The 26,673-nt window shown below is 56.9% G+C and overlaps 3 protein-coding genes across 6 annotated transcripts in view; 2 read left to right on the forward strand and 1 right to left on the reverse strand.

Annotated features, from left to right (window-relative positions):
- LOC105504899 (leukocyte immunoglobulin-like receptor subfamily B member 3) overlaps positions 1 to 26,673 on the forward strand; it is a 141,738-nt gene that overhangs the window by 100,345 nt on the left and 14,720 nt on the right. The window lies entirely within an intron of this gene.
- On the reverse strand, positions 578 to 18,555 carry PRPF31 (pre-mRNA processing factor 31). Its single transcript, XM_011932519.1, has 14 exons — positions 18,140 to 18,555; positions 15,510 to 15,694; positions 15,332 to 15,392; positions 12,235 to 12,318; positions 11,584 to 11,681; positions 10,663 to 10,769; positions 10,293 to 10,462; positions 9,563 to 9,720; positions 6,056 to 6,145; positions 3,527 to 3,654; positions 3,350 to 3,422; positions 2,538 to 2,666; positions 2,355 to 2,453; positions 578 to 1,007 (listed from the first exon to the last, which is right to left on the reverse strand). Exons 2-14 carry the CDS (start codon positions 15,684 to 15,686, stop codon positions 882 to 884), a joined length of 1,500 nt encoding a protein of 499 aa, XP_011787909.1. The 5' UTR covers positions 15,687 to 15,694; positions 18,140 to 18,555; the 3' UTR covers positions 578 to 881.
- Positions 18,282 to 26,673, forward strand: TFPT (TCF3 (E2A) fusion partner (in childhood Leukemia)). 3 transcript variants are annotated; one of them, XM_011932516.1, is made up of 6 exons: positions 18,282 to 18,718; positions 19,313 to 19,571; positions 21,858 to 21,928; positions 25,302 to 25,371; positions 25,453 to 25,671; positions 26,517 to 26,673. In XM_011932516.1, exons 1-6 carry the CDS (start codon positions 18,696 to 18,698, stop codon positions 26,634 to 26,636), a joined length of 762 nt encoding a protein of 253 aa, XP_011787906.1. In that variant the 5' UTR covers positions 18,282 to 18,695; the 3' UTR covers positions 26,637 to 26,673. The 3 variants fall into 3 exon arrangements, with proteins under 3 accessions (XP_011787906.1, XP_011787905.1, XP_011787907.1); XM_011932517.1 differs by lacking the exon at positions 18,282 to 18,718 and adding an exon at positions 18,900 to 18,934 and having other exon boundaries at positions 26,517 to 26,669; XM_011932515.1 differs by lacking the exon at positions 26,517 to 26,673 and having other exon boundaries at positions 18,299 to 18,718; positions 25,453 to 25,892.

The raw sequence follows: 26,673 nt of genomic DNA on the forward strand, positions 1-26,673 counted from the left end.
ACTCTAGCCTGGGCGACAGAGTGAGACTCCACCTCATAAAAAAAACAAACACACAAAAAATGTGAAATTAACCAGGAGGCCAGGTGCGGTGGTTCATGCCTGTAATCCCAGCCCGGGAGTTTGAGGCTGTAGTGAGCTATGATTGCATCACCGTACTCCAACCTGGGCAACAGAGACCCTGTCTCTGAAAAAATAAACAGTAACAACAGGACCTGGTTATTGGGCGCTGAGGGCCATGCTAAATGCTTTCCGTGCATTTTTTCCAGTCCTGGGCGTAGGCGTAGGTGTGGCGGCTTGGAAAGGCGAGGTGGCTGGCCTGAGGTGCCAGAGCAATCCCGCTTGGCCTGCGCTGAGCTCTGGGGCTGTCGGCAGCCACATCATTTGCTATCGAAGTGACTGAGGTTCTCCAGGGCGCTGGAGAGGGTTTTTTCCTTCTGGGATCCCAGGATGAGAAAGTAACGGGGAAGGGAGTGCGCCTAGACACCGCCGGGACCCGAGGGAAAGCGCTTTTCTCAAAACTCCACAGCTCTGACTCTTCCAGTCGCCCCAGCTGTTTGCAAAATGATCACTCCCCAAGGACAGATCTTGATAATGTCCTTTTAATTGTACTCTTTTCAAAAAAGTATCTCCTTTCTCAGTTAAAACAAAAAAGACAAGGCATGATGAAGACCTGCTCTAGCCCATACCAGGCAGTGACCTCGGTCCTGGGGGAGGCCAGGCCGGGCTCTTCCAAGGCCTCCTCCCCGGGGAGTCCCAGCACTGGGGCCGGTGGCAGGGCAGGTCCTCCCTGCCAGAACCCCCTAGCCCCGATCCCAGCCCTTCAGAAGGACTGGGCCTCTGTGTCCCTTCAGTGGGAAGCCACCTCGGACACACGCAGTCATTCAGGTGGACATGAGGCCACTCTTCTCGCCCTTGACCTTGAGGAACTCAGCCATGCTGGAGAAATACTTCTGGTTGGCCTCAGCCACCTTCTTCTCTGCCGCCTGTGGGTTCACAATCTCCAGGCCCTGGGCAGGTGAGGGAGACAGGATGGTGGGTGGGGTGAGGAGAGGCCCCAACTGTGACCCATCAGAGCCCCCCAGGCCCTTCCCCATGGTCCTCAGGCCTTGGGTGGGCATGAGACAGTTTGCCTGTCCCTGGAGTTGCCTTGTCTTAGGAGATTCTGACTCAGTGGGTCTCGGGGGAGAGGCTGGGGAGGAACCAGGGCGCCTAGATTTGTACGAAGTTCCTCAGGGGTGCTAAAAACAACCGATGCTTCGGAACAGCCAATCCTGCCCAGTTTCTGCATGAGGAAACTTGAGTCCCTGGGGCACGTGGCTGGCCCGAGGTCCCAGCACAAATCACGCCAACACCACCGATGATCACAGTGGCCAGCAATGGGAGCCAGCACCTGGCTGGCACTTCCTAAATATTTTCCAGGCAACAGAGCGAGCCCCTGTCTCCAAAAAAACAATAGCAGGACCCAGTCATGGGGTTCCAGTGGTGAGCCCAGGGCCAAGTGCTTCCTGTGCATTCTTTTCAGTCCTGAGCACCTCATGGCAGAGGAGGGGAGGCTTAGAAAGGCACAGCCACTGGCCTCATCTTCTCAAAGAGGCCCACCCTGGCTGCTCCAAAATGAGAGCCCCCCGTCCCACCTCCTACCTCCCACCTCCTCCCCTCCCTGGCATTTCCGCCTTCTACTACATTGGACATCCTACTGAGCCGTCTGCGCCCGGCCACCCACTGGCTCCCTGAAGGTAAGACTTGTCTCTCTCATTCATTGCTTCATCCCCAGAGCTGGGAACACCGATGGAACTCAGTGGGTGCTCCACAGACATCCGCTGACTGAGCAAATGAGCTCGCTGCTGTCTCGCCCCCATGTGCAGGCTCGCCCTGCTCTGTGGATGGTAAACTGAGGCTCCGACAATGCGGTGACTGCCATGCTCCACGCCACTCACTGCTGACTGGCTGGGGCCTGGACCCACACGTGACATCCAAGCCCACCTAGCCGGGAACTTTCTCGAGTGGGGTCCTGAGGTTACCTTAACCGCCCTGGCCATTTTGAACTGGAAGGCCTGGAGGCTGAGCAGTGTAACCAGCTCACAGCCCCACAGAGAGGAACTGGATGCCCTGGACAGCCGTGGGCCTGGTTCTAAAGCGGTCCGTGCTCACAGGACTGCTCAGCACTGGCCTCTCGTCTCTGCTGACCTCTTCCTGTGTGCCAGGAGCTGTCTACGTCCTCTGAATACCTCGTCACCACGCCCTCCACAACAGCCCCGTGAGGGGACTCATCCTGGCCTGCTTCACAGGGGCAGAGGGCAAGGGGCCTTGCCAAGGTCTCGGGGCTGGGGACAGAGCCGGCCCAGGGGAGGTACCTGGAGCGGGGTGAAGGCCACGCTGGAGGCCGTGCCCGAGGAGCGGTCGCGGATGGTGGACTTCCCGCCGTACACAACGCTCTGCTTCTGCAGGGTCCGCTGTGGGGAGGACAAGGAGGCTGCGATCTGGGCTCCCCCCACCCTGTGTCTCGGTCCCCAGCCCCACCCAGGTCTGGCCCATACCTGCAGCGTCTTGGAGATCCTCGCCTTGGTGGCCTCGTTGACCTGCGTCTGCCGCACGCGCCCACTGCCCGACTTGCCCAGGTGGCCCAGGCTGAATCCCAGGTCCTCCTGGTAGGCGTCCTCCTCAATCTAGGAGGAAGGGGAGGCACCCTGCAGTTCAGTGACCAGGCCCTGCCCTCCAGCCAGTAAGGCACCCCCTCGACCAGCTGGAAGCCTAGCAGTCAGCAGCCGGCTGGTCCCACGGGCACCTGCTCAGGTACCCACTTGGCCCGGCTGAGGCCTGAGGGCCCCCACAAGCGGGGGATGCTGGGGAGCCTGAGAGGGGCCCGGTCCTAGCACTGCTCTGTGAGCTCAGAGTCGAGAGGCCATTCCTTCCTTACTCGTGTGGATTGGGGGGTGTCAGGAACCAGAACAGGTTTCCTAGGATGAGGTGGCCTCTGAGTTGGGTCTTGCAGGACCAAGGGGATGACGTTGGGGTAACAGAGGAGGCTGGCGGGGCCCAGGAACGGGGCGGCCATGCAGCAGGGCACTGCAGAGCCTCTGGGCAGGGAGGAACCGGCCAAGGAGCCTGGGGCGATGGGAAGCTGCAGGGGCTCTAAGCGCGGGAGACACAGACTCCCAGAGTTACAAGGGTCACTTTGGGGCTGAATGGATGGAAATGAGAGTAGAGGCTGGGGATGAGGGAAGAGGCTGGGACAACACCCTAGACATGAGCCAGGGCCACAGGACGAGAGGAGGGACAGTGGCAGGAGGCAGAGGACAGTGGCGGCTGGCTGCCTGTGGGGGTGAGGAGGGCGCTGAGGGGGTCTGACCTCTCCGAAACTCATACGGTTGGCCTGCTTCCGGATCTCTGTCAGCCCCAGCCGCTCCTTCATCTTGCGGTACCTGGGGACGGGTGGGCGGGCGGTGCCAGGGAGTCAGCTGGGAGGAGGACACCAGCCTCTCCCCTCCATGACCGCCATGCCTACTGGACCCCCAGGGCCCCTCACCTGCGGCCGCCTCGCTTCTTCCGCTGCCCATCCAGGGGCGCAGGCAGCGGCTTCACCTGCTTCACGGGGGGCGGTTCCTGCCACTTGTCGAATTTGCGCTCGATCTCATCCTTCAGTTCGTAGCCCACCTGGGGAGGGTGAGGGGCGTCCTGAAGCTGCTCACGCGCGCCGCCCACCCAGACCTCCTCTGTCCGCCGTCCGCCCGTCCGCCCGAGCAGACTGCCCACGCCAGGGCTCCATCCTTCCTCCGGGGCTCTGGGTTTTCAGTTCCGTCAACAACCTGATGGCCCTCATCTCGGCTCAGACCTCTCCCCTGGGGTTTTTTTTTTTTTTTTTTAAGACAGAGTCTTGCTCTGTCACTCAGGCTGGAGTGCAGTGGCATGGTCGCAGCTCACTGCAAGCTCCGCCTCCCAGAGCCATTCTCCTGCCTCAGCCTCTCGAGTAGCTGGGGCTACAGGCACCTGCCACCGCACCCGGCTAATTTTTTGTATTTTCAGTAGAGACGGGATTTTACCATGTTGGCCAGGCTGGTCTCTAACTCCTGACCTCGTGATCTGCTCGCTTCAGCCTCCCAAAGTGCTGGGATTACAGGCGTAAGCCACCATGCCCAGCCTTCCTCTGGGTTCTGTACCCTGTAAACAACTGTCTCCTTGACATTGGGATCGTTAACAGGCCCTTCAAACGTAACAGGGCCAAGCAGAATTCCTGCTCCTCCTCCCCAGCCTTCCACCGTCTACCTTCCTTCTCCCCATATAAGCAAACGGCAACGCCCGAGAGCCGGGCAGCTGACTCCACTGTTTCTCTCCCACGCCGCAGGTCCCTGGGGGCTCCTCCTTCAGAACCAATACCAAATTGGCCCCCTTCAGCCCCTCCGCTGCAGCCAACGTTTGTGCCGGGATGCACAGCCTCCATGCTGCCTGCCTCTGGATTCTGCCAGGGCTCGCTGCGCTCCAGCCTCAGGGCCTTTGCACCAGTCATTCCCCCTGCTTGGAAGATTCCTCCCCCGAGTATGCATGTGCCTTGCTCCCTGGCTTCACTCAGGTCTGGGTTAAACCCTCACCTCCTCAGAGCCCTGGGTCTTCCCTGATATCCCAGTTAAACCCTCACCTCCTCAGGGCTCTAAGTCCTCCCTGACATCCCAGGTAAATCAGCACCTAATGTCGCCCCCACCCCAACCCCTTTTCTTTTCCTTCTTGGTGTTGACTTAGCACCGCTAGACGCAGGACAGATTTCACCTGTTGACTGTCTCCTCAACCCGGCCCCCACAAGAATGTCCATGCCACGGGGCAGGGCTCCTGTCTGTGCTACTCACAGCTGCACCCCCCACACCCAGACGAGGGGTGAGATGGGGAGAGGGAAAGGAGAAGAGGGGGCACGGAACACCTGAACGCCATGCCAGGCTGGCTGCTTGGCAAACGACAGTTCGCAAGACAGAAAATGTGTGTCCTCTCCTGAGTACTCAGGAGATAAAATAAATCTGCCCAGGAAGACAGAAAGTAACTGAATAATTACTTGAATAACATCCCCTGTTGGAGCGGGCACAGATCCTGGTGCAGAAGGCAAATTATACCCCCACCAACACACACATACCCAAGGAGGTCCATGTTCTAATTCCCAGAACCTCTGAATGTCACCTCACAGGGCAAAAGGGACGTGAAGAGATTAAGAAGGATATTAAGGATTGTGAGCTGGGAAGACCATCCTGGACCATCTGAGTAGGCTCAGTATAGCCACAAGGGCCCTTAAAATAGAGGGGGGAACAAACACAGAGGCCAAGATATGAAGACAGAAGCAGGGTCAGAGAGAGGTCTGAGGGTGCTATGCAGCTGGCTCTGCACACAGAGGGAGGGCCACGAGCTAAGGGGTGCCAGTGACCCCTAGAAGCTGGAAAAGACAAGGGAATGGATTATCCCTTGACTCCCCCAGAAGGAACCCTCCGGGCTGACACCCTGACTGCAACTCAGTGAAACTCATTTTGGACTTCTGACCTACAGGACCACAGATAATAAACCTGCACTGTTTTTTTATTTTGTTTTGTTTTGTTCAGATGGAGTCTCTGTCACCCAGACTGTAGTGCAGTGGTGCAATCTCAGTTCACTGTAATCTCTGCCTCGCTGGTTCAAGCGATTCTCCTGCCTCAGCCTCCTGAGTAACTGGGATTACAGGTACGTGCCACCACACCTGGCTAAGTTTGGTAGAGATGGGGTTTCACCACGTTGGCCAGGCTGGTCTCAAACTCCTGACATTGTGATCCACCCACCTCGGCCTCCCAAAGTGCTGGGATTACAGGCGAGAGCCACCGCGCCCGGCCAAACCTGCGCTGTTTTACACCAGTAGGTTTGTGCTACTTTCCAACAGCAGCCCTAGGAAACGAACCCACTGGGGAAGGGGCGCCTGCCCCAGCGAGGGTGGGCAGAAGCAATGCCTCTGCCTTGGTGGACAGTGCTTGCTGGGGTGGGCTCCCTGCTGAGGGCTCTCCCCGCAGAGACACCCCAGGCCCAGAGGAAAAGACGCCTGGCCGCCCCTCACCTTCCCCTCCGTGCTCTCGTGGAAACTGTCCACACGGGCTGCCAACGTGCACTTGGCAGCCACCAGCCGGGCCGCTTTCCGCCGGAGATCCTGGAGCAATGGAAAACGGGGGTGGAATCTGTGTGAGACAGACAGATAGAGGTAATAACAAAGCAACCACCGGCACTTCTCCTCCAGCTCTCCCCTGGGTCCCGGAAGGGGGCTTTCCACCAGTGGGCTCTCGAGGCGTGTGCTCTTAGCTCCCACTTCACAGGAAGAGGGGATGAGGGCAGGGCACAGAGCCACGTCCCAGCTGGTAAGTGGCAGAGTCAGGTAAGGATGACAGTAAGACACGCTGACGACAAGGACAGTGGTGACTGTGGAGACACCGGAGGGGGGGAGTGCACCCAGCCTGGATGCCAGCCCCGTGCTAAGTACGCCCTTCGGATCATCTCATCAAATATGCAAATATCAGGCTGGTGTGATCACTGCACCCCCTTTTCAGATGTGGAAACCAAGGCTTCAAGTCATGTGGCCGGGGAGACAGCCAGCAGGTGATGGAGCCAGGGTTCCAATCCAAACTGCAAACAGAGCCCAGCTGTCAGCCGCAGTGCAGCGATGGCCAGCCCTGGCCTCCCTTACGGGCCTGTGATGGCTACCGCCTGTGCCTGGACTGATGTGAGATGGGCAAATGAGAAGGCAGAGGCCTGGTGACAAGACACCAGGCTCCCTGGGGCAGGCTGAACCCACATGCCTAGTGCTGTGAGGCGGTGGCGAGGGCAGGAGTGCGGTGAGGCGGTGGAGCCCCAGCCCCAGGCCCACAGTCCTGGGTTCTACCGCCCGCTCTCCCTCCTCCCAGGATGGGGCGACCTGCCAGCCTCCCTGCGTGTGTTCCAGTAGCAGTGCCTGACCTAAAGGGTCACAGAAAAGACCAAAAAAAAAAACAACCCCCACACAGGCCTGGGGGGTGGGGCCAGGAAACCACCACCTGGCCTTGTCCATCAGTGCTATTGTTCTCCCCATCCCTGGGGGAGGCCGGGCAGGGCACAGGGCCATGAGCCTGAGGACACTTGCCACAGTCGGACACAGCAGGGCCTGGACCCAGGCCTGTCTGTCCCAGAGCCCGTCTTGCTTGTGTTTCGTTTTTTTTTTTTTTTGAGACAGAGTCTCACTCTGTCGCCCAGACTAGAGGGCAGTGGTGTGATCTTGGCTCCTGCAACTTCCACCTCCTGGATTCAAGCGATTCTCCTGCCTCCGCCTCCCAAGTAGCTGGAATTGTAAGTGTGTGCCACCATACCTGGCTCATTTTTTTGTATTTCTAGTAGAAGATGGGGTTTCACCATGTTGGCCAGGCTGGTCATGAACTCCTGACCTCAGATGATCTGCCCGCCTCGGCCTCCCAAAGTGCTGGGGTGACAGGCGAGAGCCACCACTCCCGCCTCCTGCTTGTGTTCTAGGCTCCCACTCGTGACCCTCACAACAGCACTGTGAGACGCGCCTGAGACGGGAGGTGGAGGATGCTAGGAGCGACCCTGAGGGGAAGGACCCTGGCTCTGGGCCGGACTGCCCAGACTCAGACCAGCTCTACCACCTGCGGGGTCTCGGACAAGTCTTTCTGTGCCTCGGTTCCCTCACCTGTGAAATGGGTGGCGGGGGTGGTGAAGGAGCAGAGGAGAAACAGGATCTCCCTTAGAGAGTTGTGAGGACTCGCCGGGCGCGGCAGCTCACACCTGTAATCCCAGCACTTTGGGAGGCTGAGGCGGGCGGATCATGAGGTCAGGAGATCGAGACCATCCTGGCTAACACGGTGAAACCCCGTCTCTACTAACAATACAAAAAATTAGCCGGGCGAGGTGGCGGGCGCCTGTAGTCCCAGCTACTCGGGAGGCTGAGGCAGGAGAATGGCGTGAACCCGGGAGGCGGAGCTTGCAGTGAGCCGAGATCGCGCCACTGCACTCCAGCCTGGGCGACAAAGCGAGACTCAGTCTAAAAAAAAAGAGAGCTGTGAGGACTCAATGAGATCACCAAATGTTTCCAAAGCTCCACTCACAGCCAGCTCTGCTTGTTGCGCCAGTATTCCCACCACTGCTATGACTAAAATGCCTTCTGATAATAACCAGTCATCAATGTTTTCTTTTAATCTGCTTTTAAAAACTGCAAACCTGTTTAGACAGCTTAATTTCATTACCACGAATGGGAGATTATTCAATAAAAATAAGTATGCAGTGATTAAAATAAAAACCACCGTCTTTGTGTCACGGAAATTCATGGTCTGTGCCACTGAAGGGAGGTGGCCCGTGTTCTAGGAGACATCAGGAGGATGATGTGAAACTCGCTGCCACAAGAATCAAATGATACTGAAGATGACAGTAACAGGAGTAACACTGGCAGCGGCTCCGTGCAGCAGAGAATTTCGCCTTGCCCAGGAAGAGGTCTGGCCTTTGCCCGGGGCTCCTGGGTGGTGGTCCTTGCTGGTGGGGCCCTGGGGTAGCCACAGTGTGGTTTAGGGTACCTGGGAGTGGCCACACAGGGAAGTCTAACCATGTGGTTCAGCGTAGGGCTCTGAGTTATGGGGCATCATTTGACCTGGAGACAGACCAGCCACACAGGAAACACAGTCGTGTCTACACAGCAGAGCCACAGTAAAGACTCAACACCAAGGCCCAGGCAAGCGTCCCTGGCCCAGGCTGGAGCGCAGTGGCACGATCTTGGCTCACTGCAACCTCCGCCTCCTGTGTGCAAAGTATCCTCCCATCTCAGCCTCCCAAGTAGCTGGGACTACAGGCAAGCGCTACCACACCTGGCTGGTTTTTTATTCTTTAGAGACAGGGTGTTTCCAATCCCATTGGAAACAAGAAAAAAAAGAGAGTCAGGGTCTCACTATGTTGCCCAGGCTAGTCTTAAACTTCTGGCCTCAAGTGATGCTCCCGCCTCGGCCTCCCAAAGTGCTGGGATTACAGGTGTGAGCCACCGCGCCCCGCCAGGCTGGCGGTCCTGTGTGTGCTGTCAGGCATCGATGCCGGAGGGTGACGTGTCCTGACTGCGGGGAGAGGACCCGGGAAGCTCTGAGGTTGGGGACCCCTCCTGCTCCTCCGTGTGTCTCTCCCCGTGGCTGATGTCAATCTGTTGTAAGCTCCAGTCCCCAGCACAGCAGCCCTCAGGGTTCCGTGTCTTTCCAGTGACGGTGGCCTTCGGGGCAGCTGCTAACCCAACGCTGCTTGTCGTGAGCTAGGCCTGCCTTGTGAGGGCTTCATCTGCATTGAGCCCTCGCCCCAACTCATGAAGCAGGCGCTGTGCTCCATTTGCGAGGGAGGAGACTGAGGCACAGGGCACTCACGCCTCTTCCCACAGTCCCCCGACAGGTGCGATGCAGAGCCCTGGCTCTCACATCCCATGCTACCCTGTTCCCGGCTCCTGAGTGCTACTGTCAGCTGGGCCAGATGGTGGGGGTGGCTGCTCAGGCCGTCTGGGCCGGCGGAAGGCGGCTCCAGGGGAGCCGGGGGAGGGGCCGTGACGCGGTGGGCTCACCGGGGGCAGGGACTGCACGATGTCACTGTGGTAGATGTAGCCGGTGTGGGGCAGCACTGAGGTAGACGAGAAGCCCGACAGCGTCTTGCGCTGGGCCCCGAGCAGCATGATGTTGCAGGCGGGCATCTTGGAGAGGTTGGTCAGGCCGCCGGCCACACCTGCGGTGGGAGGAGGACAGGGGGCGGTCAGAAGACAGCGGGGGAGGTGGGCGTGCGCAAATCTGCCTGGGGGCTCGACACGTGCCAAGCACCTTTACATGAGGTTCTGGCTGGATTCCTCAGTGGCCCTGCCAGGCGGGTGACCTGGCCCATTCTGCGAGGGGCAGACGCAAAGGAGGCTCAGAGAGGGAGGGCAGCTGGCCTGGGGTGCAGGGAAGAGGCCCCCAACAGGCAACTGACCACCATGTTTGTGCTAAGCCACACTACCCCCATTCCAGGGATGTCTGTGTTTGGAACCATTTTTACCAAACCAGGAGCTCCCTGACAACAGGGCCTGGGTGTGCTCATCTCTGGGTTTCCGGCACAGGGGAGGGAGGAGGAGCTGCGGGTAAGTGCTTCTCCCAGATGAGGCTTTGCTGTGTGCCAGGCTGGCTGACCTCTGTGATGTCCAGGGAGACGGGGTGCTGAGGCCCAGGTGCCAAAGTCCCCATTCTACAGAAAAGGGATGCAGCTTCCCCCAGATCACAGTGTCAGCAGAGCCCTGCTCCACAGGACCCAGCCCGGGGCCTCACCCATGATCTTGGCGGCCGTGGACGCCCCGATAATGATGGAGAGGTTGGGCGCGATGAAGGACATCCGGGACTCCACGTACTCGTAGATGCGGTGCTTGGAGGCGTTCAGCTCCAGCGCCATGTCACAGGCCTCCTCCAGCCGCTCCAGCTCCTCCTCCGACAGCTGCTGCCTGCAGGGGCGGGTGGGCCCAGCCTCCTGGGTCTCCCGCCTGCCTGGTGCCCAGCCCCCACCCTCTCAGTTCTGTGCGTGTGTGCGTGTGTGTATGCGTGTGTGTATGTGTGTGTGCGTATGCCCACCTGCGTGTGTAGCTTCAGCCCAATCCCCAGTCCCATCGGCCCGGGCCCGGCGCCTCCGTCCCAGCAGACATACCCCTGGGTGGTGGAGGCAGTGACGCTGACGACCATGATGGTGGCGTTGGTGAGGATCTGCTGCAGGGTCTCGTTGTTCTTGCACTTGTCCAGGCTGTTGCCCAGCTCCTGGGGGCGAGCAGAGAAGACGGGGAGGCTCAGGAACTCAGGAAGGCTTGAGAACCTCTCTTGCTCCGCGCCTACTCGGGTCTCTCCTTGGGGACACCGGGAAAGTCAGGGTCTCTCCACTGGGGCCCCTCCTGCCTCCACCGCCTGAAGCATCCACACCGTCGGCTCTGCGTTGGAAACGGACCCTGGGCAGAGCAGCGTCTGGGAAGACTGCGGCCTCACAAGCCTCTGGCCTGTGTCAAGTCGGAGCACAAATCCGCGGCCTCACTTCCCTGCAGGGGCTTCCCCCACCACCACCCTAATCCTTTCCTGGACACACGTGGGGACCGCCTCCTCTCCCTGCCCTCACGTGCATCCACCCCTCTTTTCCAAAACCCTTCCTTGGCTTTCTCGTAAGACCCAAAGGCTCAGTGTGATCCGACCTCTTCCACATCCCCTCCTTCCCTGCCTCACTTCCTCCCTGCTTGTTCCCTCTCAGGCTCTCCATACTTAAGACGTTTCTCTCCCCCAAATCTCCGTGTGCCTGCCCTGCGTCAACCTTCGGATGTCAACTCCAATGCCACCGGCTCCGACCACAGCGGAAGCAGCACGGGTCAGGCCAGTGGGGAAGCCCTCTCGGGAGACTGGGGTAGGAGGGGAGCCCTGAGAAAGTCCCATCCAGGCTCCGTCCCTCCCACGCTGGGCAGAGCAGGCCACGGAGCCTCCGTCCACTCCTCTCCATCATCTCCAGACCCCGAGGCCTCTGGGGGCGGGTCCGAGAGTGAGCCCCGCCCTCACCTTCACACCAGCAGAAGCACCCCTCCTCTGCTCTCACCTTGACTGTGCGGATGTAATCCAGCGCGTTGGGGACCAAGGACTCCAGTTCAGGGAATCTCTTGGAGTACTTATCCCGGATGAACTTATGGATGATGTCTAGGGTAAACGGGACAGGCGGGTGTCAGGTGAGATGGGAGGCAGACTCTGCTGGTTGGCCCTAACACCCATGTCCCCTTCTTCCTTTAGTAACTGAAGCCCTGGCTTGTAGCCTGGCACACGGGCACCAGCATACAGGCTCCATTTCTCAGTCTCCCTTACTGCTAGGTGTGACCAGGGGAATTAGTTCTGGTCTGTAAAATGTGAGCTGCAGTGACATGCTCTTAAAAAAAAAAAGTGCCTTGCTGGTGGGCATGCAGAGGCGACGGCTGGACGTGGGGCAGTCCCCTCGCACCGTGAGGCAGGTGGCCGACCAACAAGATGGAAAGAGCTGGGGCCTTACAGGCAGCCAAGCGGCCACGCCGTCCCCAAGCGCTCGCTCAGACTCGTACGCAAGGGGGAACGCGCTTCCTTCTTACTTCCCTCCCTTACAGCAGGTGAGCCTCGATCTGAGCTTGGGCTCAGCGGCAGGACCCTGGGAAAGGCCCGTGGGGAAGGGAGGGGGCATGAGGGGCGTCACAGGGGGCTGTCTCTGCCTGCCCCCGGCACTCACTTAGCTCGTTTTCGATCTCCACGGTCAGGTTGTTGGCATCCACGATGACGCGGTATTCAGGCGCCGCCTCCACCGGTCCCATCACTGTGAGGACACGGAGAGGCATGGGTGTGAGGATCTAAATCCCTACCCCCTCTCGGGGCCCACAGTTGGGGGAGATGGAGGATGAGGCTGGGAAGGGTCAGGAAGGAGGGGCTGAAGAGGAAACCAGGGACAGGCTGACGTCTGCCTCCCAGATCCTGCAGCTGGAGGAGGTGGAGGACGAGGCTGGAGGTGGTCAGGAAGGAGGGGTTGAAGAGTAAAGCAGGCGACAGGCTGACATCCGCAGACATCCCTGAACTTGTGTTCCTGCCTCCAATCCCTCTCCCTCCACACCAGTCTAGACTTGATCCTACCTGCCCTGGAACTGACCGTCCGTCTGAAACCTCCTACAGCTCCCCAGAGCCCCAAGGCTAATGACCAAGTCCCTAGACTGACATTCAAGGCCTGCCCAACTCCAGAAGCTCTGCAGGCACCAGTGCTGTGCCTGCGTTGTCTATACGCACACCCGAGTACTCAGGACGGCACCTGGCACACAGGGAGCTGCCCAGTTCCTCTCTGCTGACTCAGCAACTCTGCCGTCTGGCCTCCCGCCCTTCCCACCCCATCCTCTCATCCAGCCATAAAGGACTGGTCACAGTGCCCCAGACACCCACTCTTCCTGGCCTTTTTTTTTGGGATGGAGTTTCACTCTTGTTGCCCAGGCTAGAATGTAGTGGCACGATCTCAGCTCACTGCAACCTCCGCCTCCTGGGTTCAAGTGATTCTCCTGCCTCAGCCTCCTGAGTAGCTGGGATTACAGGCGCCCACCACCATGCCCTGCTAACCTGTTTTGTATTTTTAGTAGAGATGGGGTTTCACCATGTTGGGCAGGCTGATCTCAAACTCCCGACCTCAGGTTATCCACCCGCCTCGACCACCCAGTGCTGGGATGACAGGCATGAGCCACCGTGCAAGGCCCCTCCTGGCCTTTGCATATGCTGTTCCCTCTCCCCAGAGCATCCCTTACCCCATGTCTGTTTCTGGAAAACCTTTCTTTGTGCTTTAGTAATAAGAGGCCAGGCACAGTGGCTCACACCTGTAATCCCAGCACTTTGGGAGGCTGAGGCAGGAGAACTGCTTGAGCCCAGGAGTTCAAGAGCAACCTGGGCAACATAGGGAGACTCCATCTCTACAAATAATTAAAGAAAAAAAATTAGCCAGGCATGGTGGTGTATGCCTGGGGTCCTAACTGCCTGGGAGGCTGAGGCAGGAACACCTGAGCCCACAAGGTCAAGGCTGCAGTGAGCTGTGATCGTGCCACTGCATTCTGGCCTGGGTGACAGAGTGAGACTCTGTCTCAAAAAACAAACAAAAAAAAGATGTTGTGTTTAAATGTCATACAAATACTAACTGTCTGATGTCACAGCCAGTAGACAGCAGAGCTCAGACCTGACCCCAAGCAGGGTGGCTTCAGAATGTGTTCCTAACCCTGATGCTCAAACGGCTCTTTAAGTCCTTAAGACTCCGGCAGTGACTCAGAATCCTTCCCTCCCTTTCTGGAAGGATCAGACGCCTCCTCTGTGTACCCGCAGCACTTGTGCACCTCCAGTAAACAGGGACTGCCACCTGCTTGTGAGGGGTTTCACGTCTTCCTCTCCCACCAGACACCAGGTGTGATGGGGTCTGACTCCATCCCTGAGCCTGGCCTGACATCAGGAAATGTCACTTTCTGTGTCCCATAACTCTCTGGATGGAGAAATTCCTCGGCCTGGCCTCTGGAACTCTGCAGGATCTGGCGTGCCCCAGAGCCTGCCCTCTCTCTCCAGATGCCCGAGGCCCCGGGCCTGCCACTGTCTGGGCCCCTTCTCCCTTTCCTTGCCTGGCACATGCATTCACGCTCTAGAGCCCAATTCAGCTATCGATTCTTCCCTGGCACCTGGGGCAGGGTCAGCCAGTCTCTCCTGTGGCTCCAGTGTCCCCAGCCTGCTACCACCCGCCGACAGCTGTCTGGAACCTAGTGGCCTGCCTCTTCCACTAGACCTTGAGCACTTTGAGAGCAAAGACCTGGGCGATTCAACTAGGTGACCAGGTAAACCTTAAAGCAAGCAAGCAGCGAGTCTCCCAAAACACTGCCTCTCACTCCACTTCTTTCCCCGGAAACCGCCCATGGCTTCCTGTTGTCAACAAATTCCATTCAAGAAGAATGGGAAGGCTGGGCATGGTGGCTCACGCCTGTAATCCCAGTACTTTGGGAGGCCGAGGTGGGCGGATCACTTGAGGTCAGGAGTTCGAGACTAGCTTGGTCAACACGGTGAAACCCCGTCTCTACTACAAAATACAAAATAGCCAGGCGTGGTGGTGGTGCACACCTGTCATCTCAGCTACTCAGGTGGCTGAGGGAGGAGAATCACTTGAACCCGGGAGGCAGAGGTTGCAGTGAGCCAAGATCACATCACTGCACTCCAGCCTGGGCGACAGAGGGAGACTCCGTCTCAAGGAAAACGGAGAAAAAAAAAGAATAGGAATGGTAACAGGACTGCCCTCCTAAGAGTGAGTCTGAGCACTCACGAGATAAGCTAGCGTTCTCTCAATCTGGAAGTGAGAAAAGGGTTTAGGTGATTCTTTAATTATTATGTATCTATTTTTATACGGTGACTTTGTCTTTGCCAAATGATACCAGTTTTCCATTCATGGTAGCGATTTGCTTCCTTCTTAAATAAATTTAAGAAAAAAAGTCCCAGACTCACAGAATATGTTAAGCAAATAACAGGACAAGTGGCTTATAGATGTGACAAAAACCCTGTAACCGGTCATGTGGATCAGTGAAGTCTGGGAACCCTCAAGCTAAGTCCTAGCATGACCAGGCTCAGCATACAGAAAGGACGTAAGAAGCATGAGCTTCGCAATGCAGCACATGTTTAGTGGAAAAGGGAAGGGGTTGGGGAGAAACAAAAAAAAAAAGAAGGCTCTGGAAAAGGCTGAGGGGGAGATATACCCAGCCACAAGCAGCCAGGGAGCCGAGGGGCCTGGCAGGAGACACGGGAGATGGGGAAGGGCAGAGAGGGGGAGGAAGCACCTTCTGAAGCTTTGGCTTGCTTGCTGATGTACTCCTCAATCTTCATCATAATCTCAGCAAACTGCAGGAAAGGAGAGGAGAGTCAGGATCCAGGACTCTTCCAAAAGAAGCCTGTATCACCCCCTTCTGGGAGATTCTGTCGAGAGCCCCCTGCTAGGAACGCCTCTTGTCCTCTTACCATCTTACTGTCCCATAGCTTGGCGATGGTCTTGACTGAATCCCCGGAAAGATCCAGCTGTGTCTCCTCCTGCACATCCTCGATCGCTGGCTCCTCTTCTTCCTCCCCATAGCTTCCTCCTTCCTCCTCTTCTGCTGCCTCTTCAAGATCAGCTAAGAGCTCATCTGCCAGAGACATCCCGAGGCCTATGGGGAGGGAGAGCAGGGTTCCCAAAAAACTTGTCCCAACAAAGTCCCTCCTTATTACTGGCAATGATTCTCCCCCAGAAAACCCTGGTCCTTCTTTATGAACCCCAGTAGCATGCAGGCTCCACAACGACAGGAGCTTTAGTTTGTTTTGTTCACTGGTGAGTCTCCAGCTCCGACCTGTGTAAGACACAGCACACCCCTACGACCGCCACCTTGCTAAGACTTACTGGAACCAAGTGGTGTAGATTCCAGATGCATTTGCAAACTTTTTTTTTCCTTTCTTGCCTTTAGCCTTGAAAACATACTTTGAAATTCTTTGTTTCCCGCCTTTCCCACTAGGCACTGTCTTGCACGGATGGCTTATCCATGTGCTTACTTAGAAGTTCCAGGGGCTAATCTTTATTTTTTTAAAGATGGAGTCTGGCTCTGTCACCCAAGGTGGAGCACAGTGGCACAATCTCGGCTCACTACAACCTCCACCTCCTGGGTTCAAGCGATTCTCCTGCCTCAGCCTCCCGAGTAGCTGGGACTACAGGTGCGTGCCACCGTGCCCAGCTATCTTTTTTTTTTTTTTGTAGAGTCAAAGTTTCACCATGTAAGCCAGGCTGGTCTTGAACTCTTGACCTCAAGTGAGGGACCCACCTTGGCCTCCCAAACCATTGGGATTACAGGCGTGAGCCACCGCGCCTGGCCACAGGGGCTAATCTCGAAACAAACTAGGTATGGAAACCCAGCTGCAAAACTCCAGGGATTACCTCAAGGCGATCAATCTAAAACCTGGCCATTACTGACATGATTCCAGCCCATGCTCCAGGTGGCCCGTGACTCAAGACAGCCTTCGGAGCAAGACACACACCTTGTACCCACGCCATTCCCGTATGCCTCTGATTCAAAGTTCCCCTTTTTAAGCCCCTCTCCCCCGCCTACAGTTTGAAACAGTCTTTTAAAGACATTAGCTTGGCCATTTCTCATCTGCGAGCATTTGATCAACAAAGCTTTACTTTCACCACCCCTCACTTCTCCTATTCTAGCCTCACATTATCAATTTCTTCCCACCTCCAGATCTTTGTACAAGGAATCCCTTGTAACTACGGTGGCTCTTTCCTTCGCCTTGTTTTTTCTTTTCTTTTCTTTTTTTTTTTTTTGAGACAATGTCTTGCTCTGTTACCCAGGCTGCAGTGCAGTGGCGCCATGATAGCTCACCGCAGCCTTGACCACCTGGGCTCAAGCGGTTCTCCCGCCTCAGCCTCCCGATAGCTGAGATGACAGGCACACACCAGCACACCCGGCTAATTTTTAGATTTTTCTGTAGAGACGGGGTCTCACTGTGTTGCTCAGGCTGGTCTCAAACTCCTGGGCTCAAGCGATCCTTTCGCCTGGGCCACCCAAAGTGCTGGCATTACAGGAGTGACCCCCTGCGTCTGGCTCTCCTCACTCCTTAGCAGCCCGGCATCTCTTCAGCTTTCAGCTGTCACATTCCACCTCCCTGACCCACGGGCCCCACTTTAGACTAGAGGAGGTTGCTTTGTGATGCGTGTCCCGCAGGCTTTGCGTGTCTACAGTAAGGCCCTTCACACATTTGTGATTAATGAAGTAATTATTTGATAAGGCCTGTCTGCCAGGCATCAACCAAAGCTCTAAGAGGGCAGGGAACAATTTTTGCTCCTGCCACATCCCCAGGGCCACACCATGGTAGGCGCATATTAAGACTTTTGGGTAAACAAGCTGTAAAAGGCCGGGCACGGTGGCTCATGCCTGTAATTCCGGCACTTTGGGAAGCCCAGCCGGGTGGATCACCTGAGGTCAGGAGTTCGAGACCAGTCTGGCCAACATGGTGAAACCCTGTCTCTACTAAAAATACAAAAAATTAGCCGAGTGTGGTGGCGCATGCCTGTAATCCCAGCTACTCGGGAGGCTGAGGCAGGAGAATGGCTTGAACCCCGGAGGCGGAGGTTGCAGTGAACCGAGATCGCGCCATTGAACTCCATCCTGGGCAACAAGAGCGAAACTTCGTCTCAAACAAAACAAACAAACAAACAAACTTGCCAGGCGCGGTGAGTCACGCCTGTAATCACAGCACTTTGGGAGGCCGAGGCGGGCGGATCAAGAGATCAGGAGTTCGAGACCAGCCTGACCAACATGGGGAAACCCCGTCTCTACTTAAAATACAAAAATTAGCCGGGCGTGGTGGCGCGCGCCTGTAATCCCAGCTACTCTGGAGGCTGAGGCAGGAGAATCGTTTGAACCCTGGAGGCGGAGGTTGCAGTGAGCCGAGATCGCGCCACTGCACTCCAACCTAGGCAACAGACCGAGACTCCGTCTCAAAACAAACAAACAACAACAACAAAAACCAAGCTGTAAAGGCCCGCCTTCCTCCTCACACACTTCTCCCAGACCCAGGAGTCTGGCCTCACGCTCCCCGCTCATCTCCATCACACTCACCTCTCCTCTCAGCGCACCACTGTTTCTAGGAAATAAGCTTTCCCACAGCGTTCGTCGCTCACCGATGACGTCTCATGCTCGCGCCGTAATAGAGGTAAAGCTACGCTCTGATTGGTCCCCGCTCGCGATGTTCCCGGCCGCGTTTGAAACAACAACTTTATTAGCACCTGGCACTAGGCGGAGAGAGGCGGTAAGCTGCGAGGAGGAAAGGGGCTAATCGAACTCACGGCCCGCTGTGGACCAATCCTGCTAAGCGGAGAATCGCTGTGGCCGGACGACGGGGCGTCGAGACGAGAAGAAAGACGTTGGCAACTCAGAGGACTGGTTGCGACGTTAGACAAGAAAGCAAGGCCTTTAAGCAGGAATTCGGGCTGGACGTGGGGGTGGGCCAAAGGGAAGCGGGAAACAGGAAACTACAACTCCCACAAGGCCTAGGGCCACGTCCTGCCGTCCTCGGCCCCTGAGCGTGATGGGACAAGTAGTTTTGCGAACGGCTTAATCTAGAGATTTAAGAGGTTGGAAGCTAAGAGGTCCGGGGCTTCCGGAGGTCGCGGAGATGGAATTGGAGCAGAGAGAAGGGTAAGTGGCTGAGCCCTTGTGAAAAACTGCGAATCCCAGCAAACAGCAGCTGCATTGTGTGCAACCATATGAGCGTTTACACTGAGGTCTGATGGGGGTTGTAGTTCATGCAACTGCTTTATCTTAGAACCCTTTTGTGGACTGGGGTCTGGACTGGTGCATCCTGAGGGAGGAGAAGGCTAGGGGTTTGGACTGCTGGATCTGAGAGACGAGGAGGTTGGAAGCCAGGACTCTTGCGTCTGGTTGAGGGTTGGGGCTTGGACTCCCTGGGTCCTTGGAGAGAAAAAGTCTGGAGGTCTGGACTCTTGGATCCTGGGAGGAGGGGGTCAGGACTTGAACCCTGTGGGTGCTGCGAAGGAGGGGTTGGGGACCTGGTCTCCTGGGTCTGAGGGAGGAGAGCTGGGGGCCTGGATTCTATGGTCTGAGGGAGGAGGGGCTGGGGAGCCTGGATCCCTGGGTCTGAGGGATTAGGGGCTGGGGGCCTGGACTCCCAGGTCTGAGGGAAAACGGGCTGGGGTTTGGGCTCCTGGTTCAGTGGGAGAAGGGACTGGGAATCCAGGATCCAGGGCCCCTGAGCCTTTCCCTGCCCCTCAGGACCATGGCAGCCGTGGGCTTTGAGGAGTTCTCAGCGCCGCCAGGCTCGGAGTTGGCGCTGCCTCCCCTATTTGGGGGCCACATCCTGGAGAGCGAGCTGGAGACGGAAGTGGAGTTTGTGTCAGGTGGTCTGGGTGGCTCAGGGCTCCGGGAGCGAGATGAAGAGGAAGAGGCAGCCCGGGGTCGGCGGCGGCGCCAGCGGGAATTAAATCGCAGAAAGTACCAGGCACTAGGTCGGCGCTGCCGGGAGATCGAGCAGGTAGGTGAGTGAGGATCCCCCTGTTTTGGGGTCCCCTGGCGTAAACTACCGCCCCCCGCAATCTCTGCCTTTCCACATGCCCAGCCTTTCTTGGCTTGCTGAAGGAATCCTCCGCTTATATGTATATTCACTCATTTAGCATGCATTGTGTGTCTGGCCCTGGAAGGGCCATCTCCCGCGGAGCTTCCCTGACAACCAGATGGGTCCTCCGATGTCTCCTGGGGGCCTCTAGTGTGTGGCACCGCTCACAGGTGAAAGCCCAAGCTCTTCACATCTCCCATACCCCTGCCAGGATTCACTCCCCTCGACTCATTCATTCTGCCTCTTGAATGTCTCTGGACCCTTCTCCTTCCCTCCATCCCCACGGCTGCCAAACTCCAACTCCAACTGTCTGGGCTGAATGACTACATCAGCCTCCTTGCTGAGAATGAGGATGGGCTGGGCGCAGTGGCTCATGCCTGTAACCCCAGCATTGTGGGAGGCTGAGGCAGGCAGATCACCCAAGGTTAGGAGTTCGAGACCAGCCTGGCCAACATGGTGAAACCCTGTCTCTACTAAAATACAAAAAATTAGCCGGACGTGGTGGTATGTCCCTGTAATCCCAGCTTGGGAGGCTAAGGCAGGAGAATCGCTTGAACCCAGGAGGCAGAGGTTGCAGTGAGCCAAGATCGAGCCACTGCACTCCAGCCTGGGCAACAGAGCGAGACTCCATCTCAAAACAAAACAAAACAACAAAAACAACAACAACAGAAACCTTCACAGCTTTTTATGAGACATTCTCCCACACCAGGTCTTTTCCAGGACTAAAATTCTGTTGCATGGCATGGAGCGGTTTTGAGCAGGGGAGGGATGGAGTCAGATCTGGGTTAAGGAAGATTCCTCACGGCCCCTGTGGAAGGCAGACCAAACGGAGGAGGCCTGGATTGGGAGAGCGAGAAACTGAAGCCATCATGCCTGAGTGAGGGCGAGCGGTGGGTGCTTCCTGGGAGTGAGGCTGGTGTTGAACTCCTGACCTCAAGTGATCCACTCACCTTGGCCTCCCAAAATGCTAGGATTACAGGCATGAGCCACCGCACCTGGCCTCAACTCTTAATGACAGTGTTGGGGAGTTCTGTAAGGAGAGCGGCTAGAGGCCAGGGGCATATTTCAAACCCTGTTTAACAGATGGACACCAAGGCCCAAATAGACTCACTTGGAGCCTCTGCTCTTAATCCACCCCCAGGAATAGATTATTCCTATTTTACTAGTGTAGAAAATCAAGGCTCAGAGAGATTAAGTAATGCACCCAAGCTCAGAGCTCAGCAGTGGCAGATCTGAGATTTTTTTTTGAGACAGGGTCTTGCTCTGTTGCCCAGGCTGGAGTGCAGTGGCATGACTGTGGCTCACGGCAGCCTCAACATCCTGGGCTCTAGCAATCTCAGCCTCCAAAGGAACTGGGACTATAGCCACAAAGGCCAGCTAATTTTTTTTTTTTTTTGTAGTGTTGGGGTCTCACTCTGTTGCCCAGGCTGGTGTCAAACTCGAGTGATCCTCCTGTCTTGGCCTCTCAAAGTGCTGGGATTATAGGCATGAGCCACTGTGCCAGGCCAGAGCTGAGACTTGAACTCCAGTCTTTTTCTTTCTTTTTTTTTTTTTTTTCAGATGGGAGTTTCGCTTTTGTTGCCCAGGCTGGAGTGCAGTGGTGTGTTCTTGGCTCACCACAACCTCCACCTTCTGGGTTCAAGCGATTCTCCTGCCTTAGCCTCCCGAGTAGCTGGGATTACAGGCATGAGCCACCACACCTGGCTAATTTTGTAGTTTTCTTTTCTTTTTTTTTTAAAGTAGAGACAAGGTTTCATCATGTTGGCCAAGCTGGTCTGGAACTCCTGACCTCAGCCTCCCGAGTAGCTGAGATTACAGGCATGCGCCACAACATCCGGGTAATTTTTGTATCTGTAGTGAAGACGGGGTTTCACCATGTTGGTCAGGCTGGTTTCGAACTCCTGACCTTGAATAATCTGCCCGCCTCGGCCTCCCAAGGCGTTAGCCACCGCGCCTGGCCTGGTACGGACGGCTGGGGAGAGGGTCCAGGTAGAGGAACAGCATGCGGAAGGCCCCCACGGGAGGGCACTCAGGACTGTGGCATGGTGAGAGGGGAGCCGGGGGGAGGGGAAGGTGGAAGGACCTCAGCCCACACGATGGTCTTTGACCAGTCTCCCCGGAGCCTAGTCCGTGCCCCATTAAACATCCGTTGAACAAATGAACGGGAGCCGTGGGATCCAGCTGATGGGAGTTCCCACCCCACAGGTGAACGAGCGGGTCCTGAACAGGCTCCATCAGGTGCAGAGGATAACTCGGAGGCTGCAGCAGGAGCGGAGGTAACCCCTTCTCCGTCCCCTCTGGGCCCGTAAGCCTGGGCTCCCAAACGCTCCCAGTCCCTCTGGTCTCTCCCCACTCCCACGTCCTCCCAACCGTCACAAGCCACAAGGAGGAGAGGCAGGAGATGAGGGCCGGGGCTGAGGCAAACGGAGGAAGAGTGCATTCGGTCTTGGAGGAGAGGGCTGAGCACTAGGACTGACGGAGGGCCGGGTGCAGGGGGCTGCGCGCCGGGACTGAGCGAGGGCCCAGGGCCGGCTGGAGGGGGCTGCTCCTCCTGAAGGGAGGGAACAGCAGGATGGAAGGCACAAAATGCAAGCTTTTTTTTTTTTTTTTGCGGTGTGACTCTAAGCAAGCAGTGCCCCTTCTCTGAGCTGTTTCCTATCAACTAAGGGCAGTGCCAGTATCATGAGGCTGCGGCGGGGTGAAGCCGGAGCTTCCCACTGTGCATCTCCACAAAACCTGCCCCGGTGGCTGCTGCCCTTGCCACTCACAGTGTCCCTGCCCCAGCAAAATGGGAGCAAGCTTGGTAGGAATGGCTCCACGTTGCTGAGTCAACCACGATTCTCATCTTGGTCCTCGGCTCAGGCTCGGCGCAGTGACCCAGGGCTATGTGCTCTTCCATGGAGCCCATTCTTGCCATCCTGGTCACCCGGCAGCCTGGGGTCTCCTGCCTTTCAGGCTGTTCCTTCTTGGCCGCCTTTGCTAGTTCATCGTCCTTTCCCCAAAGCTGAAACTAGCGGCTCCCAGGGTTCCTCTGTCCGCACCTGTGCCGTCCAGCACGGTGGCCGCCGGCCACGGGTGAGATTTTCACCTAAGTTGAAATAAGAACTCTGTCACTCGCCACACACCAAGTGCTTAGGAACAGCCATGGGCAGCCACTGGCTGCCGACTTGGACAGCAGATCAGAACACGCCCATCCTCTGGGGAAGCGCAGCTGGGTCATGCGGGTCAACCACTTTAAAGGCCACCTAGGCCGGGCACAGCGGCTCACACTTGTAATCCCAGTACTTTGGGAGGCCAAGGTGGGTGGATCACAAGGGCAGGAGTTCGAGACCAGCTCGGCCAACACAGTGAAACCCCATCTCTACTAAAACTACCAAAAAAAAAAAAAAAAAATGGTGGCACACACCTGTAGTCCCAGCTACTCGGGTACTCGGGAGGCTGAGGCAGGAGAATCCCTTGAACCCGGGAGGCGGAGCTTGCAGTGAGCCGAGATTGCAGCACTGCACTCCAGCCTGGGTGACACAGGGAGACTCCGTCTCAAAGAGAAAAAAAAAAAGTCACCTAAATGCAGCCGACTTCTGAGTTCCATCCACAGCTTTCTGAATCCTGTGTTCATTTGTCCGCTGCCTGCTGGACAGCTGTCCTGCTTATCCACCGTGCATCTGAAGTTAACCTTGATCTTCCCCCACATCTACCCCATGTCAGGGAATAACTCCACCTCCCACTGCCTGGGGCACTTTGTTTCTCTCAGCCCCACATCCATCCATCACAACCATCATCTCTACTCCTAGAATATATCCAGAACCCCGCCTCTTCTCACTCCTCCTCTGCCACCAACCTGCGCCTGGGGACACAGCCTCTTGCTTGGATTACTCCTCTCTGGCCTCCCTGCCTCTCCTTTGGCCCCAAGTCTCCTCTTAAAACAGCCTGGGTGAGCCCCACCTTTCCCTGTTTGTACCTTTAGTCAATTTTTTTTTTTTGAGACAGAGTCTCACTCTGTTGCCCAGGCTGGAGTGCAGTGGCGCGATGTCGGCTCACTGCAAGCTCCGCCTCCCGGGTTCTCGCCATTCTCCTGCCTCAGCCTCCTGAGTAGCTGGGACTACAGACCTTTAGCCAAGATTTTTAAGATCAGGAGAGTTTACGAAAGGGATCAGTGTCCTTTCAGGTTAAAACATGCGAGAGTTAAGGGAGCATCTGTGTATGCAAAACCTCCCTGAATCACTGAGGACAGCTAAGTGAGAATCAGGCTTTCTGCACTGTTGGCCCGGAGCCCAGCCCTGTGGTTCTCCAAGTGTGGCCCTGGACTGGCAGTATCAGTGCCACCTGGGAACTTGCTGCAAATGCAAGTTTTCAGGCCCCGCCAGGCCTGCTGTATCTGAAATGTGGGACTAGTCCTTCTAAAATGTCAGACAGACCAAGCCCCTCCTCTGCTCCTCGCGGTGGCTCTCAGCTGACTCGGAGTAAAGGCGAACGGCCTGCAGCAGCTGACCAGGCCCTGCCTCAGAGGGCCCCTTACGCCCGCCTGCCTGCTGCACTGGAAACCAGGCGCATGTACTCTGCACCTACCTCAGGGTGTCTGCACCTGCTGCTCCTTCCGCTGCTCCCTCGCCTGCTTGGTGAGGCGTCCGCCACCATCCTTTTGAAGTTCCAAGCCTGGTATCACCTGCCTTCTTCCCACTTTCTGACCTGTTGTGTTTGGCTGGTTTGCTTATTGTCTGTCTCCCCTGCAACCCTGACTCTGTAAGCACAGGGGCCTTTGTTGCCTGATGTGCCCTTGGCACAGTCGCTGGAGCAGCACACAGGGCAGAGTGGGCGCTCGGTGCATGTGGAACCAACGAGGTCTGTGTGAAAAACATCCTGGCCGGGCGCGGTGGCTCACGCCTGGAATCCCAGCACTTTGGGAGGCCGAGGCAGGCGGATCACCTGAGGTCAGGAGTTCAAGACCAGTCTGGCCAACATGGTGAAACCCTGTCTCTACTAAAAATACAAAAATTAGCTGGGCGTGGTTGCAGGTGCTTGTAATCCCAGCTACTCGGGAGGCTGAGGCAGGAGAATCACTTGAACCCGGGAGGTGGAGGTTGTGGTGAGCCGAGATCACGCCACTGCACCCCAGCCTGGGCAACAGAATGAGAGTCCGCCTCAAAACAACAAACCTGCCCAGGCGCTGGTGCAGAGGAAGCATCCCATCAATTAGAGCTTTAAAACTAAGGATCTCTGGAGGCAGGGGCTGGGGAAAGGAGAGAAGGGGGTGTTGATAAGAGGCGAGGTCATTAGGAGCGTTCTGCACTCCCCTCTCTTATCCATAAAAATGATAACCCACATACGAAGGTTTACTAGGTACCCACATCACAGTAAGTACAGAAATTGTCTGGTGTCACTGCTTCAGTGTCACCACTGCAACATCCAGCCCAGCTGAGGGTTTTGTGTCGTTGCAGAGCAGGAAACTCAGCCTCAGAATGGTCGCCTTGTCTTGCTTGAGGTCTCAAGGCTGGGCAAGCCTCCCGGGCCTCCGATACCAGAGCTCAGGACCGTCTGGGTCCGGGACAGCTTTGGTGTTGAGTGGGGTGAGAGCTGAGCTCTATCCTGCGGCCATTTTCCCCAGCTGCTAGGAGGTAACTTACTCCATGGGTGGCTTCTCCCCCTGAGCAGGTTCCTCATGAGAGTGCTGGACTCCTACGGGGATGACTACCGGGCCAGCCAGTTCACCATTGTGCTAGAGGTGAGTGTGGGCCTCCAGGAGGGTCAGGAACTGGGAGCCCAGGACGCAGCCATCACCGACCCGCCCCCTCCTCCCCGCCAGGATGAGGGCAGCCAGGGCACGGATGCTCCCACCCCAGGCAATGCTGAGAATGAGCCTCCAGAGAAAGAGGCACTGTCCCCACCCAGAAGGACTCCTGCACCCCCAGAACCTGGCAGCCCAGCGCCCGGCGAGGGGCCCAGTGGGCGGAAGAGGCGGCGAGTGCCACGGGATGGACGCCGAGCAGGAACCGCGCTGACTCCAGAGCTGGCTTCGGTGCAGGTGAGGAAGTGGGGGGACTCAAGGGGAGGGACCGGGGCCCCAGAGCTGGCTCCGGTGCAGGTGAGGAGGGGGAGACTCAAGGGGAGGGGCCGGGGCCAGGGCTGGGGCCGAGTCAGGTTCAGGGCTCTTGGGTTTTGGTTCTGCACCCTGAAGGGCCCAGGGCTGGGGAAAGTTGGAGAAAGGAGGTGAATCAGGATGTGTTGGAGGCCTAGGATCAGGCAGGGAAGTAGTTGGAAAAAGTGGGGCAAAGGCTTGGGTGAAAAGGAGGCAAAGTTGGAAAGGGAAGGAGGAAGACCTGGAGAAGGAAAAATAGCTAGACAAGGCTAGGAGTAGAGGAGAAGGCAGGATCAGAGGAGATGGGGTGGAAGGGAAGGCCCAGTGCGGGGAGGAAAGCTGGAAGAACATCTGGACCCAGGAACACTGGGATTGCTCTGAGGTGTGAGGAGGAAGGTGACTGGTCTGGGAAGACAAGAACGGTGAGGCTGGCCGGCTGCAGTGGCCCCTGTCTGTAATCCCAGCGCTTTGGGAGGTCTACATGGGGGATCACTTGGATGCCAGGAGTTTGAGACCAGCCTGAGGAACATACTGTGACTCCCATCTCTACCAAAAAGAAAAAAACGTGAGGCATGATTGGCATGTGCCTGCATTCCCAGCTGCTTGGGAAGCTGAGGTGGGAGGATCACTGGAGCCTGGGAGGCAGAGGCTGCAGCGGACTGTGATGGCACCACTGCACTCCAGACCCTGTCTCTTTAAAAATCAAAACAAAATAAAAACAAAAATGGTGAAGCTGATGGGATTTTCTGGACTCTCAGGCCTATTAACACCTTGTTCTTTACCTCCTGCAGATTAAGGTCGAGGAAGACTTTGGCTTTGAAGCAGATGAGGCCCTGGATTCCAGCTGGGTTTCTCGGGGTCCAGACAAACTGCTGCCCTACCCAACTCTGGCCAGCCCAGCCTCTGACTGACCCGTGCCCAGTAAACTGAGCCCACACTCACCCTGGC

The sequence above is a fragment of the Colobus angolensis genome, unplaced genomic scaffold, assembly GCF_000951035.1.
Source record: "Colobus angolensis palliatus isolate OR3802 unplaced genomic scaffold, Cang.pa_1.0 Scaffold96, whole genome shotgun sequence".
Classification (NCBI taxonomy): Eukaryota; Metazoa; Chordata; class Mammalia; order Primates; family Cercopithecidae; genus Colobus; species Colobus angolensis.

Excerpts from the sequence above, each read along its gene's own strand:
- TFPT (XM_011932515.1), top strand. The coding sequence starts at position 18,696 with ATGGAATTGGAGCAGAGAGAAGG. Across the intron at positions 18,719-19,312 it reads GAATTGGAGCAGAGAGAAGG|GACCATGGCAGCCGTGGGCT; the intron begins GTAAGTGGCTGA and ends CCTGCCCCTCAG. Across the intron at positions 25,372-25,452 it reads AGTTCACCATTGTGCTAGAG|GATGAGGGCAGCCAGGGCAC; the intron begins GTGAGTGTGGGC and ends CCTCCCCGCCAG.
- PRPF31 (XM_011932519.1), bottom strand. The coding sequence starts at position 15,686 with ATGTCTCTGGCAGATGAGCTCTTAGCTGATCTTGAAGAGGCAGCAGAA. Across the intron at positions 12,319-15,331 it reads GCAAGCCAAAGCTTCAGAAG|TGATGGGACCGGTGGAGGCG; the intron begins GTGCTTCCTCCC and ends GTGTCCTCACAG. Across the intron at positions 6,146-9,562 it reads TCGTGCAGTCCCTGCCCCCG|GATCTCCGGCGGAAAGCGGC; the intron begins GTGAGCCCACCG and ends CCATTGCTCCAG.